Below are 14,376 nucleotides of genomic sequence, written 5' to 3' on the forward strand. Positions count from 1 at the left end.
TCTTCCAGTCACTTATTACTGCTCCATTTTTTAGTGTGTATTATTCCTTGATCTTTGAAATACAATCTTGTTTTCTAAAATATTTGTGATGCTCTCTGTGGAGTTGTAATGAGTAGAAAAATTCTGCAAAGTTTACGTATAAAGAAGCTCAGCTTCAGTCCATAAGGCTATCTAGGGAGCATGATGTGTTTCACCAGGCCAATGTTCTCTGGTGCGATATTTTGTCACAGAGGAGCTCATTAGATGCATTCAGAAGCCCATAGCCACGGACAGACCAAAACACTCATGGTCATTTATCCGAAGCAGAGATTGTGACAGAACAACTGAATTGCCAGCATCTGGCATTCTTCATATGAATTTGGTGTATAATTGCCACCAACTTAATGCATTTATTAATTTATGTAGCTACCCATTTCACGTATGGAACTGAGCGGCAGACACAATTAATATAACAAAACCATTCAAAACAAAACCATTCAAATACAGTTAAAAGTATAATAAACGAAAAACACAGGGCAGTGCATTTCAAAACCTACAGACAAGATGTCCATTTTACAAGCTCCATATTCCATGGGATCCCCAGGCCCAATGACAAAACAAAGTTGAGGGCCTTCAGAATCAGTGGAGGGATGAAATTGTGTTTGTGATTCACTCCATGTGTCTATGCTCCATTCTGCATCTTGGCAACATTTCAAACTGCTCCCCATCTGCTTATCCCATTAACATGCAAAGGAGGATTTCTCATCATCCCAAGATTCCATTCTGCAGCCCACAATCAGATCCAACTCTTTTTTTTCTAACCTTGATCTTTGTTTTATCCTAGTTTATCCTGCCAAAAATAAATTTCATGTCTTTCCAATTTGGTAAAAAGCACAGAAGGGTACGCAGAAAGAATCTCAAAATCCTTTTGCACAATTTCTCTGCAACATTCTGTTGTCTTGGATAGTGTCCTGCATGTGTGCACGGAGAGGAAACAAAAAACCAAACCAAGGAGTTCTTCAAAACTTGTTTTATTTAGATTTTTGGGAATATCTTAAATTAAGAAAAATAGCAAATGCAGGAAAAAGCCTAAACAAGAATTCATTTCTTTACTGGATGTTTTCAAACTTTTTTGGGGGACAGGCCAATAATTATCGGTAAATACTGTAAATGGGATATGGATGAAGGTGCTTAAATAACTAAAGCTGACCTGATATCTGAAATAGAATGAAGAATAAGTATGACCTGGAACATATGTGTTGTCCTGGGAGATGCCATCATCACTTCCCGCTAAAGTGCGCAGTGCGCCATGGCGCACGTAGCACCAGCCTTCAGCGCAGGGTTTTTCAACCCTGCCCAGGAGCCGATTGCCTACCTTTTGCAAAAGCCTACCTTCTACATGGGCTCAGGCAGCAGGGTGGTGGGAGAGGAGGGGGTGGAGGTGAGGGGTTTGCAACCCCCCCCGCGGCACAAGGCGAGCACGGCGGTCAGGAGGTTGCTGTCGGGGCCCACTGACGTCAAGCCCTGCACCTACCAGCAAAGCTGGCTGCCCAGGGAAGCGGCACGCTTCTCAGACACGCGCTTTTCAAACGCTTCTATGCCACCCAGTCCCAACGGGACTGCCGCTCAGACACTATACTTTTCCGCCGACACCGAAAAAAAATTAGAGGGAACATTGGCCATCATGTTCTAGAATTTCTGATGAACAATTTGGGGACAGACAGGGTCCAGCAGAAACAAAACCAAGAACATTTTGGCTGTTTGGGATACTGGAAGAACTAAATCTGGAGCAATCATGGAAGGACTCCTTGAAATACTATGGCCAACCAAGGAAGCAAACAAATGGCTCATCAAACCAACTAATTCAGAATTCTCACCAAAGGCGGAAATGATCAGGTTCAAATTAAACATGGAAAAAATCCGAACTATTTTATCACTGAGTGGTGGCACCAACTTGATACACATGATCACAGCGACATGTATATGGAGATTATCAGTCATCCAGCTCATGGTTTTGCCTTTTGGAAAAGCCCCTTTCAGAACTGAGCAGCACTCTGAACTGAAGAAGCTTCTTGAATGAGAAGCAAAACGTCTTCAAGTAACACCAAAGGAAGTCCAGTTGCCTTTTGAAAAAAACACCTTTGGGATAATCATAATTGCGCAAGCTCAACGTGAGATTTGTAAGCCATGATTATAAACCCTAATGGCCACTGTGACCTTATTGAACAGACTATGTTTAAAATAAACAATGGCTTAACTCAGTGAGTACACCCAGGCTCTCGTGGAAGGATAGGAGGGGGGAGGTAGATCTTATCTTACTGATTTTCTTACTCAACTGCCACCACCATTCGTGCACATTCGGACTGTTTTAGCAGTAATTGAGAGCAAAGGAAGTTGGTGCTCGGTGTCCCTTAACTTCCTTTAATAGCCACTTCCTTGGATTGTAAAATAATTCTGTGATGTCTCCTTTTCACACTCCGTCACTGGCCAGTTTGTCTTCTTCCTCCCAAAACGTTGCTTACACGTATGTCTGTTCTGCCCATCAGGATCACCTGATTTTCTGGACTAGAGAGCCCTAGTGCACAGTGGTGATAGTGCAGTACTACAGGCTATTTCTGCTGACTGCCAGCGGCCTGCAGTTTGGCAGTTCAAATCTCACCAGGCTCAAGGTTGACTTGGCTTTCCATCTTTCCAAGCTGAGTAAAATGAGGACCCAGATTGTTGGGGACAATATGTAAAACAGCTGAGAGAGGGCTGTAAATCACTGTAGAGTGGTATATAAGTCTAAGTGCTATTGCTGTCTGCTAATTCTCCCTCTCCTCATTGCCTGGTGAAGTGGAAGTTTAGTTTTAGTTTAGTTTTAATTGGATTTGTATGCCGCCCCTCTCCGAGGACTCGGGGCGACTCACAGTATGTACAGAAAAAAAACAGGAAACAGTAATAACCATCCAATTAATACATTAAAAAACAATCTTTAAAATTCTAATTAAAAAAACTATCAATACCATTCATTCAACAGTCATTTTAAAAACATTCATTGGTCGGGGGGGGGGAGATCTGAGGAACCCCAGGTATCATAACTCCTGTAGGCCTTTCAATTAGCACATTAAAATTTCAGTATTTTAAAGATTTGTGCTTAGCTTGTGCTTATTCTGACAAGTCAACGTGCTGGGTTATTAGGGAGTCATTTCCCACAAAAACTAGTCTGCCTTTACCAAATTAAGATTTATTAGATTTGTATGCCGCCCCTCTCCGGAGACTCGGAGCGAAAAAATTCTTTTTCGTCTTTCCCCTCGCGAGGGATAATATCTGGGAATATTGCAGCTTTTATTTCTGGCTGTCTGAAAATATTTTTAACTCTCTCCCCGCCCCCCCTCAGCCAAGTACAGTGATACCTTGTCTTACAAACGCCTCATCATACAAACTTTTCGAGATACAAACTTTTCGAGATTTTTTTGCCTCTTCTTACAAACTATTTTCACCTTACAAACCCACCGCCGCCTCTGGGATGCACCGCCTCCAGACTTCCGTTGCCAGCGAAGCACCCGTTTTTACGCTGCTGGGATTCCCCTGAGGCTCCCCTCCATGGGAAACCCCACCTCCGGACTGCCGTGTTTTTGTGATGCTGCAGGGGAATCCCAGCAGAGGAATCCCAGCAGCGCAAAAACAGGTGCTTCGCTGGCAACGGAGGTCCGGAGGTGGGGTTTCCCATGGAGGGGAGCCTCAGGAGAATCCCAGCAGCGCAAAAACAGGTGCTTCGCTGGCAACAGAAGTCCGGAGGTGGGGTTTCCCATGGAGGGGAGCCTCAGGGGAATTCTAGCAGCGCAAAAACAGGCGCTTCAGCTGGCAAAAGGGGTGAATTTTGGGCTCGCACACATTAATCACTTTTCCATTGATTCCTATGGGAAACATTGTTTCGTCCTACAAACTTTTTACCTTAAGAACCTCGTCCCGGAACCAATTACGTTTTTAAGACAAGGTATCACTGTACTGTAAGCCCAACGCATGGCTCCAGACCAAGATATCACCAGGCCTCGGAATTTCATCCCGGGGCCATTGAAAATGTTGTCCCAGCCTACAAAATGACGTTGGCTAAGGCTCATGAGAAAGTTTTAAACTTCCCGAGAAGTCAGATTCGAGTTCATCTGTGGTCTCCACAGGAATATTGCTCAGGCCCGAATTGTATGAATGCGGCCATTTTGTCTGCCAAGCAATTGACCTGTCTGGCTCCATCGTGCATTGGCATCGTGGTGGCTGCCTCACGCTTTCGATAAGAGAAGGACTTGATTGGACGAAGCCTGGGTAAAAATGAGGCTGATTAAGGTGCGATGGGCAGAATCCAGATACCTCTGGGGCCAGTGACTGGGCGGAGGTGGCGCCACTAGGCAAAGGACAGCTCTGGAAGCAGCTGCACTTTCCATGTCCTTGGTGAATGCGCAATTTGGCAACCAGCGGCTTGCCGATGTTAACCGTCTTTCTTTCATCCACCGGGTCCTCAAGTCCCATGTATTCATAATGCAGGCAAACGGTGAATGTTAAATCTTCCTATGATTTAAAGAGAGATACGTTAATAATGATATCCTCTTACTGCCAGGCATTCAACCCAACAAAATATAATGACTGCAATCAAAGGATCTCTGTATTCCTATCATGAAAGTCACAAAAAGGATACTAGTCATCTAACTGTCCACTCTGAAGCTGACCGAGGCCATCTTAGAGGCTTTAGTGCTGCCACAGTGGTATGAGGGATAGGGAGAGGGCAATAGAGATACCGTGTTTCCCCGAAAATAAGACACTGTCTTATATTAATTTTTGCTCCAAAAGTTGTGCTACGTCTTATTTTCGGGGGGTGCCTTATATTTCTTAAATAAGACAAATTCACAGGCAGAAAAGCTGACACCCCCCCAAAGAAAGTGTACCGTACAGTACACTGATTACGGTACGGTACCTGTCAGTATGGCACCCACACACACAAACAACGGCACTTATATGGTACAACAGTATACTCCTGCTATTGCAGCTTCCGGCCACCAGAGGAACTACAGTCTACACACTGTAGTGGAGACTAATGGCGGTGAGACAGCAGCAGACTGTGTCTGCTGTACTGGACGGTACAAAGCGATGGAAGGGGCCAGCAGGGGACGTCACATTATTACGGTACCGCTATGAACAGCTTTGACTGGTACCGTATGTTTTTCCACTGTACCGTATGTAAACTTGACTACGCCTTATTTTCGGGGGGTGCCTTATATTAGCAAATTCTGCAAAACCTCTGACATGCCTTACTTTCAGGGTACGTCTTATTTTTAGGGGAACAGGGTAGTTGAAGTTTTGTAGTCAAAACAAAATAGTTTCCTCTGTCTTACAATTGGCAAAAACAAACAAACAACAGAACGCAAAATAGAAGCTGGGCGGATACAACTTGTAGACGACCCTCACTCTTGTCAAGGACCTTGGAGTACCCAGAGCTCACTGTAACAGTATTGCCAAAAAGGCATTAAGGATTGTTAACCTAAGTTTGCATAACTCTTTTCTCCAGTAACATTGAACTGCAAACTAGGGCATACAAAACCTTGGTTCTACATTAAGAATTACCTGCATCTCCAATTATATTTCATTCCCAAATCATTTCTCAGCCCTATGCATATTTAAGATTTGTTAGAGAAACCAGTATCTCCTACCATTTCTTTTTTTTCCAGCAACTTCCCCATACACTTCATTTTACTTTTCCAGAGACCACTGACCCAAATCCAGTGAATGAAACCTGAAACATTTGCAGTTTGGTAGCCTTCAATACTCTCTTTCCCCCCGTTTTATTTATTTATTTATTTTATTTATTTATTTATTGGATTTGTATGCCGCCCCTCTCCGAAGACTCGGGGCGGCTAATGGCAATAATAAGACAGCATATAATAATAATCCAATACTAAAAACAATTAAAAACCCATTATAATAAAAACCAAACAGACATACAGACATACCATGCATAAAATTGTAACGGCCTAGGGTGAAAGAGTATATCAGTTCCCCCATGCCTGGCGGCAGAGGTGGGTTTTAAGTAGCTTACGAAAGGCAAGGAGGGTGGGGGCAATTCTAATCTCTGGGGGGAGTTGGTTCCAGAGGGCTGGGGCCACCACAGAGAAGGCTCTTCCCCTGGGTCCCGCCAAGCGGCATTGTTTAGTTGACGGGACCCGGAGAAGACCCACTTTGTGGGCCCTAACTGGTCGCTGGGATTCGTGCAGCAGAAGGCGGTCCCTGAGATAATCTGGTCCGGTGCCATGAATGGCTTTATAGGTCATAACCAACACTTTGAATTGTGACCGGATCTTATAATTCCTTTTATCGGGATGGAATTGGGGTGTCTGAATGGAGCTGAGCATTTACTGGCCGGATGCTCTTCTTGACCCCCCTGCGGAGTTCACAGCAGATGTTTTCTCTGCACCCTGATAGAGAAACATCTGTTGCTGCCTAGGATTGAACTCTCAACCTTTCGAGTGGGAGGCAAGCATCTTCAACACTAGGCTACCCTGCCACTCCTTCAACATACATACTCTGCTTTTAAAGTTACAAGCAATGCATAACCTTAGTACGTCTAAACAGTAATTGAACGGCATTGCTGCCACTCAGGGAATGTAGAATACAAGAAAGCAAACCAAATTTGCCTGCAAGTTAATTACCTTTAGCTTCTGTAGTGAACTTATTCTAGTGTAGAGGCAATGTTTGGGCAAATCTTTTGAAAGCAAATAGCTGCCAGTTTCCTCTGGAGTTCCTTTATTTGCTTCTTTAGGATCCACATCCAATTCCTGTGGACATTTAAAACAATAAAATAAAAATGAGGAAGTGAGATTTTGAGCCCCCTCCTCCATTTCTATCTTTTATATCAGGGGTCACCAAACTTTATCAACTTCAAGACCCACAGCAGCATGGTTAGTTGTAGAATTCTGGGAATTTACATCATGCCAGTTGTGCTTCATGTTTAAAGCATGATATTTCTTTTTTTATTAATAATAATACAAAATATAAATATGGATTGGTGGACATATCTACAAATTAAATCTAGATATAAAAAGGATATGGAACAATCAGGTATAGAAAGAACTACCCAACCACTAGATAAACTATTGACAGGCCCAGAAGAAAAAGCAATATCTAAAATATATAAATATCTAATGGAATATGAAAGACCAGAGGAGATAGTCAAAGGTACAATGATTGCCTGGGCGAAAAACGTTGGCCATAATATATATATAGAGGAATGGGAACAGATTTGGAAGAGAAATATCAAATTAACAAAATCCACAATATACAAAGAAAACCAATATAAAATGCTATACCGTTGGCATCTTCCACCCAAAAGACTAGCTAAAATGCACAAAAATTATAGTCCAATGTGTTGGAAATGTAAAAACACTCAAGGCACCTTCTTTCATCTATGGTGGTTATGTCCAGAGACAAGAAAATATTGGAAAAAAATAAATAATTGGTTGTGTCAAATAACAAATACAAAAATAGAATATACGCCAGAGTTTTTTCTACTGGGTATTATGAGAGGTACCTATTCTAAAAATGTAAAATATCTAAGCTTGCATATTACAACAGCCGCAAGGATTGTATTTGCACAGAACTGGAAAAATCCGCAAATACCTGAAGACAATGAGATCATCAAGAAAATATACGACTGTGCAGAGATGGACAGATTGACAATGGAATTTAATAATAGAAAAGAATCGGACTATTATGAAACCTGGACAAAATGGTACCAATGGACAAAAAAAAGAAACTCAAAAGAAACATCGAAATAAAATATCAAGAAATCTAAAAGTAATTAGAAGACAATGTCGATAGGAATGTATATATGATGTAGATTCATCTGTAAATATGATTATGTACTTTTAAAAAAATGGAAAAATTTAATAAATATATATTTTGTACATATATTCTTCCAAACCATAAATGTGCCATCTTCTGAGACTAACTTACAAGAGGAAAATCGGTGACATAAGCGTTGCAAACGGTTATTTCGGGAGGCTTCGTTACGATTCTTGTGTAGATGATCATGACGTTGGAAAATTCTGCAGCAAAACCAAGCTGGATCCGAACGCCGCATTCAAACTGAAGGCACATACTTTCAGAAAGTTCTGAAAACAAGCACATTTTTGAAGGTGGTGATCTAACTTGTTTCTTTTTAAAAACAGCTCTGCAAACAGCATTGCTCCTCAGGCCTATCAGTCGTGATCTTCCCCAAATTTCAGAAGAGGGTTTATTTTAGTAGTTCTGCGGTTGCAGATATAGGGAAATGATTTCCAACCACTGGAAGATGCAATCATGTATTTTTGTACCTTGCCCTGTAATCCACTATTCTTTTTTTCCTCCTGAAATATGGGCCCATGTCGGGGGGGGAAAACACCTTGTTTTTCATTTACTAACAGCATCCTAAATCAACCTATCACTAATTATCAAATCTGAAAATAATTAAGCAAAGTGGGGAAACCATAGCTAGGAACTATGTATAATGTTTTAGGAGAGGTGCAAAATTGGAGGGGGGGGGCAAATGCAGGTGGTACTCAACTTACTATTTACTTACTTACTTACTTACTTACTTACTTACTTACTTACTTACTTACTTACTTACTTATTAGATTTGTATGCCGCCACTCTCCATAGACTCGGGGCAGCTCACAGCAACAATAAAACAATAGAAACATAGAAACATAGAAGAGTGACGGCAGAAAAAGACCTCATGGTCCATCTATTCTGCCCTTATACTATTTCCTGTATTTTATCTTACAATGGATATATGTTTATCCCAGGCATGTTTAAATTCAGTTACTGTGGATTTACCAACCACATCTGCTGGAAGTTTGTTCCAAGGATCTACTACTGTTTTAGTAAAATAATATTTTCTCATGTTGCTTTTGATCTTTCCCCCAACTAACTTCAGATTGTCCCCTTGTTCTTGTGTTCACTTTCCTATTAAAAACACTTCCCTCCTGAACCTTATTTAACCCTTTAACATATTTAAACATTAAATATGTTAAAACAATATACAACAATGTACAATAAAACAATGTACAATGATAAAACAATGTACAACAATGTTTCTAAGCAACCATTTGAAATGATGACAAATCTCCCCATTTAAAGGATTTTTTTCCAAATTTCTAACACTTTCAGGAATTTGGCCTGTGTTTAGGGTTAACAGCAGCATTCTGCAGTGATCTAATCACAATTTACTTTTTTTTGCTGAAAACTGGCATTTAATTCCAGTTTTGGGAAAAATGCCCCATAGCAAATGGTTTTGCTTACACACTGTGGTGATTTGCTTAATGGCCTCTGTAAAAAAGGTCATCAATCAGAAAGGTCACATAGGTGGCTTGCTTTATGACCGTCATAACTTACAACTACAAGGGGCAGTCTCCATTGTGGCCTTAAGTCAGGGACCTAAATACAAGTATTGCAGAGGTGGGGGTTATTTATTTTTAATATTTATTAAAGCTATACCTGTTGCAGTTTTTCTATCCCAAATGGACAGGAAGCCAAAATTCAGAGGTATAAATGGGGTTGGATTGGGTACAACCAGTGGTGGGCTACAAGCCAGAATGCTAAATTGCGCTTGCCGCCACGGCTTGTAAGTGCTTGCGGGGTCAGCACAATTTTGCTTCTGCACCTGTGCAGGTAGCAAACTTGTGCACAGAGCTGCAGGTGTGTCTGTGGGCGTACCTGAGGCTCCGTGCGCGATTTTGCTACCTACATAGGTGCAGAAGCAAAATTGCGCTGGCCCCGCAAGCAATTACGAGCCACGGTTACGAGTGCAATTTAGCATTCCGGCTCGTAGCCCACCGCTGGGTACAACCAAAGAAATTTTGGGTACGTGAGGGATAATAAAACAACTGCCAGCTCCTAAGTAACAGGGTAATAGTGACAAAGTACGTTATGCTAGGAAACAGTGACATATATTTCATTTCCTTTGCTCTTTCTCTCTAGGGAAAGAGTAGGGTGAGATGTAGAGCAGAAAAGGATGTATTTTAGGGGCATAAGGGGCTACAGATTTATTTACTTAATTTGTATCCTGCAGTTGTTATTCTTACAAATACCATTTTTTTCGGAGTATAAGGCGAACTGGAGTAAAAGACACAACTTAGTTTTGGGGTGGGAAAATAGGGGGAGAAAATCTACCTTCCAGGTATTCATCTGGCTAGCGTTCAGCTTTAGCGCATTATTTTATCCCTTGGTTAGGGCTGAAAAAGCTTTTTTCAGAGGGAGTAGGAATGAAAGCAAGCCTGCGAAGACTTAGGGCTAGGGAAAAAACCTTCTTCGGAGAGAGCAGGAAGCGAGGAAGACTGTTAGCACATTGTTAGGGCTGGAAAAAAGCTTCATTCGGAGTATAAGACCCACCCAAATTTTCAACCTCTTTTAGGGAGGAAAAAAGTTCGTCTTATACTCCGAAAAATACGGTAACTCAAGGCGGCAAACTCATCTAATATTTTCCCCACAACCACCACCACCCTGTGAGGTGAGTTGGACTGAGAAAGACTGGCCCAAGGTCATGGCTTACCCACAGCTAAGCAAAAAAGGTTATTTTCACATTTACTGTACCATGTGCTTTCGCCCACTGTAGATTTCGTACCAAAGCCTCTGCTGAGGTTACAGTTTGCTGAATAGGGTCGGTTAACGCTCTCTTTTCAGACAAGCTGCTGCGAATCTCCAAAGCTTGCTTGCCTTTGGTAAGATGACACTTTCCCATATCTAAAAATAAATTGGAAAAAAATATCCCACACTTATTTTGATTCATAATTACTATGTTCTTTTTTCCCTCCAACATTTATTTAACAACAACAACAACAACAGAGTTGGAAGGGACTTTGGAGGTCTTCTAGTCCAACCCCCTGCTTAGGCAGGAAACCCTACACTACTACAGACAGATGGTTATCCAACATCTTAAAAACTTCCAGTGTTGGGGCATTCACAACTTCTGGAAGCAAACTGTTCCACTGATCAACCATTCTAACCGTCAGGAAATTTCTCCTTAGTTCTAAGTTGCTTCTTTCCTTGTTTAGTTTCCACCCATTGCTTCTTGTTCTACCCTCAGGTGTCTGCTAGAAAGTCTCAAGGACCCTCAGCTGAGATTCATTCCTGTTTTGTCTACTTAGGGCTGCCCCCTTTCTATTATATTATCTCAGAGACCGCCTTCTGCCGCACGAATCCCAGCGACCAGTTAGGTCCCACAGAGTCTTCTCCGGGTCCCGTCAACTAAACAATGCCGCTTGGCGGGAGCCAGGGGAAGAGCCTTCTCTGTGGCGGCCCCGGCCCTCTGGAACCAACTCCCCCCAGAAATTAGAATTGCCCCCTTGCCTTTCGTAAGCTACTTAAAACCCACCTCTGCCGTCAGGCATGGGGAAATTGAGATACTCTTTCCCCCTAGGCCTTTACAATTTTATGCATGGTATGTCTGTATGTATGTTTGGTTTTTATATCAATGGGTTTTTAATCGTTTTTAGTATTGGATTATTATTGTACACTGTCTTATTATTGCTGTTAGCCGCCCCGAGTCTCCAGAGAGGGGCGGCATACAAATCCAGAAAATAATAATAATAATAATAATAATAATAATAATAATAATAATAATAATAATATTCTGAATGGCAGAGGTTTTCTAGAACTGGGATATGAAATGAAGGTGGCCTTCCTCTTTATAAAGGTAAACATTGAACTGAGCATTTATTTATTTATTTGTTTTTGGTAGAAATTTTTTATTTCTTTTCCTCCATACCTTACAGAAATTCAAATTCACATACCTTCAAATTAGAATACAATACAATACAGTATCAATTGCCAAATTCTTAATCAAAATTCTTAATTTTTTATCTGTTTTGTTTGTTATACGTCATTGATCTTGTTCTACCTCCTTTATAAAAGTAAACATTGAACTAAGCATTTCTGATGACTGTATTTGTGGATGTGTCATGTTGCCTGGTATTCTTTTTTTCCTATTCTCTGTTTAGTAGGCAGGCTTGGATTCTTAAGAAATGGCTATCAAAGGAATAACTGAGAGCCGCCTAGCTTCCTATTTAATTCCTACCTAATACCAATACATTTAGTACTCAACTCCTTGATTTTCTGGGATTATCAGGGAAATTAGTAAAAGAAATGGCATCAAATTAGAAGCAGACTATAAAACAGCAGTTGTGACCAGTTGTAGAATCTATATAAAAGGGCAAAGAAGGAAGTATTTCTTTCTCCGATACGCTCTTACTCTGCAAAAAACCCACATCAGTTTCAAATAAATGAAGGCACATTAAACGTTTTTCATAATGCTAGCAGCAAATTCTCCCAACAAGCTTCATTTTTGTTTACAAAAGGGATGATTTTCAATAGAAAAATGACAGATGCATGCCTCACTAATTCTTCCCCCACCAATAATGTTTCCACCGAAATTGCACCATTTCCCCAGGCTGTTTTGCTCACAGGCTTCCAGATGCTTGTTTAAAAATGCGTATACGGTATAGGGCAAAAATCCATTTGAGGGACAATTTTGTGCAAGTCCCTCACCCTCCAGGTTGATAAAGAAACAAGTAAGGTTATACAAGGCAAACCTGCTGATTCCTTAGCTTTTCACAACCTTAATCCCTTGACGTAGAACCAAATGAAACACCAAGTCAGGCTATGCAAAGAATTGTTCTTATGGGTGACAATCATAACTAGTGGCATTGGACTACATGGCATTGGACCAGATTACCTCCAGAACCGCCTGCTACCGCACGAATCCCAGCGACCGATAAGGTCCCACAGAGTTGGCCTTCTCCGGGTCCCGTCGACTAAACAATGTCGTTTGGTGGGCCCCAGGGGAAGAGCCTTCTCTGTGGTGGCCCCGGCCCTCTGGAACCAACTCCCCCCGGAGATTAGAATTGCCCCCACCCCCCCTGTCTTTCGTAAACTACTCAAGACTCATTTATACCACCAGGCATGGGGGAGTTGAGATATTCCTTCCCCCTAGGCCATTACAAGTTATGCATGGTATGTTTGTGTGTATGTTTGGTTTTTATAAATAAGGGTTTTTAGCTGTTTTATTATTGGATTGTCACATGCTGTTTTTATCATTGTTGTTAGCCGCCCCGAGTCTATGGAGAGGGGCGGCATACAAATCCAATAAATTATTATTATTATTAGTGAGTCAGATATGGGAAAGAATTTATGAACTGACCAAAATCTAAATATAGGGTAATTTATCTGCCACATGAGTCCCAGCAACCGGTTTAGTCCCCAGAGAATCTGCCTCCTCTATGTCCCGTCAACTAGACAATGTTGCTTGGCGGGGCTTAGGAGAAGAGCCTTCTCTGTGGGGGCTCCGTCCCTCTGGAATCAGCTCCCCTTGGAGATTCACGCTGCCCCCACCCTCCTCGCCTTTCGTAAGGGACTGAAGACTCACCTGTGTTGCCAGGCTTGGAGTGATTAGACTCTAGCCCCCTGGCTGATGAATGTCATGTATGGCTGCTGTCTCAGTGGGTATGACTGGGTTTTAATAAAATTGGGGATTTTAGATTTGTATATTTAGCTTTAAATTAATTGGATTTAGGTTACTATATTGTGTTGTTTTCTTTTGTATGTTGTAAGCCTCCCCGAGTCCTCGGAGAGGAGGGGCATATAAATCCAACTAATAAATAATAAATAATAAATTTCCTAGAGTGCAATCTTACACATAAATAATATTTACGTTTCTGGTCCGCAAAACCCTGCCAGAGAAAACATTGCTTATAATTTTCTTCTGAGTATATCAAATATGGGTAATCCTCACAATGATGGTAATGGGGACAGGCCACTTAGTCACTATCATAAAATATGATGTCACGTGATTGTGTTATCTTACAATGGCATTTTTGGTATTTCTGATTGTGGTTTGGTGAATCACATGGTATGGTCACTATTTATGACTTCCCCTTTGACTTTGCTTGTCTGAAGCTGGCAGTGAAATTTGCAGGTGGCAATCATGTGACCGTGGGTTGCTGTGATGTCATAATTACAATCCAGTTGCCAAACACCTGAATTTGTAACCACATGACCACTGCAACAGATCCAAGAATGGGAACAAGTCATAACCCCCCAGTTCAGGGCTGTCATATCTTTAAATTTATTTTATTTATTTATTTTATTTATTATTTATTAGATTTGTATGACCTCTCCGAAGACTCGGGGTGGCTCACAGCAACAGAACAATACAAATCCAATAGTTAAAAATAATTTAAAACCCTTAATATAAAAAACAATCATACGTCTCATACAAACCATACGTAAAGCGGGAACGGCCCAAGGGAATCAATTTCCCCATACCTGACGGCAGAGGTGGGTTTTAAGGAGTTTGCAAAAGGCAAGGAGGGTGGGGGCAATCCTAATCTCTGGGGG

At 41.4% G+C, this 14,376-nt stretch overlaps 1 protein-coding gene across 2 annotated transcripts in view; it reads right to left on the bottom strand.

The window, feature by feature from the left end:
- Positions 1-2,821: 2,821 nt before the first annotated feature.
- MALT1 (MALT1 paracaspase) overlaps positions 2,822-14,376 on the bottom strand; it is a 59,366-nt gene continuing 47,811 nt past the window's right edge. Inside the window, exons 14-18 of one of the 2 annotated variants that reach the window (XM_070743500.1) lie at positions 10,576-10,725; positions 7,960-8,117; positions 6,657-6,782; positions 3,983-4,524; positions 2,822-3,549 (exon numbers count right to left, since the gene is read on the bottom strand). In XM_070743500.1, coding sequence (XP_070599601.1) covers positions 4,072-4,524; positions 6,657-6,782; positions 7,960-8,117; positions 10,576-10,725 — 887 coding nt within the window. In that variant the 3' untranslated portion in view covers positions 2,822-3,549; positions 3,983-4,071. Of the gene's footprint in view, positions 3,550-3,701; positions 4,525-6,656; positions 6,783-7,959; positions 8,118-10,575; positions 10,726-14,376 lie in introns of those variants that run through there. The other variant, XM_070743501.1, reaches the window with a different exon arrangement.

The sequence above is a fragment of the Erythrolamprus reginae genome, chromosome 2 (assembly GCF_031021105.1).
Source record: "Erythrolamprus reginae isolate rEryReg1 chromosome 2, rEryReg1.hap1, whole genome shotgun sequence".
NCBI lineage: Eukaryota > Metazoa > Chordata > Lepidosauria > Squamata > Dipsadidae > Erythrolamprus > Erythrolamprus reginae.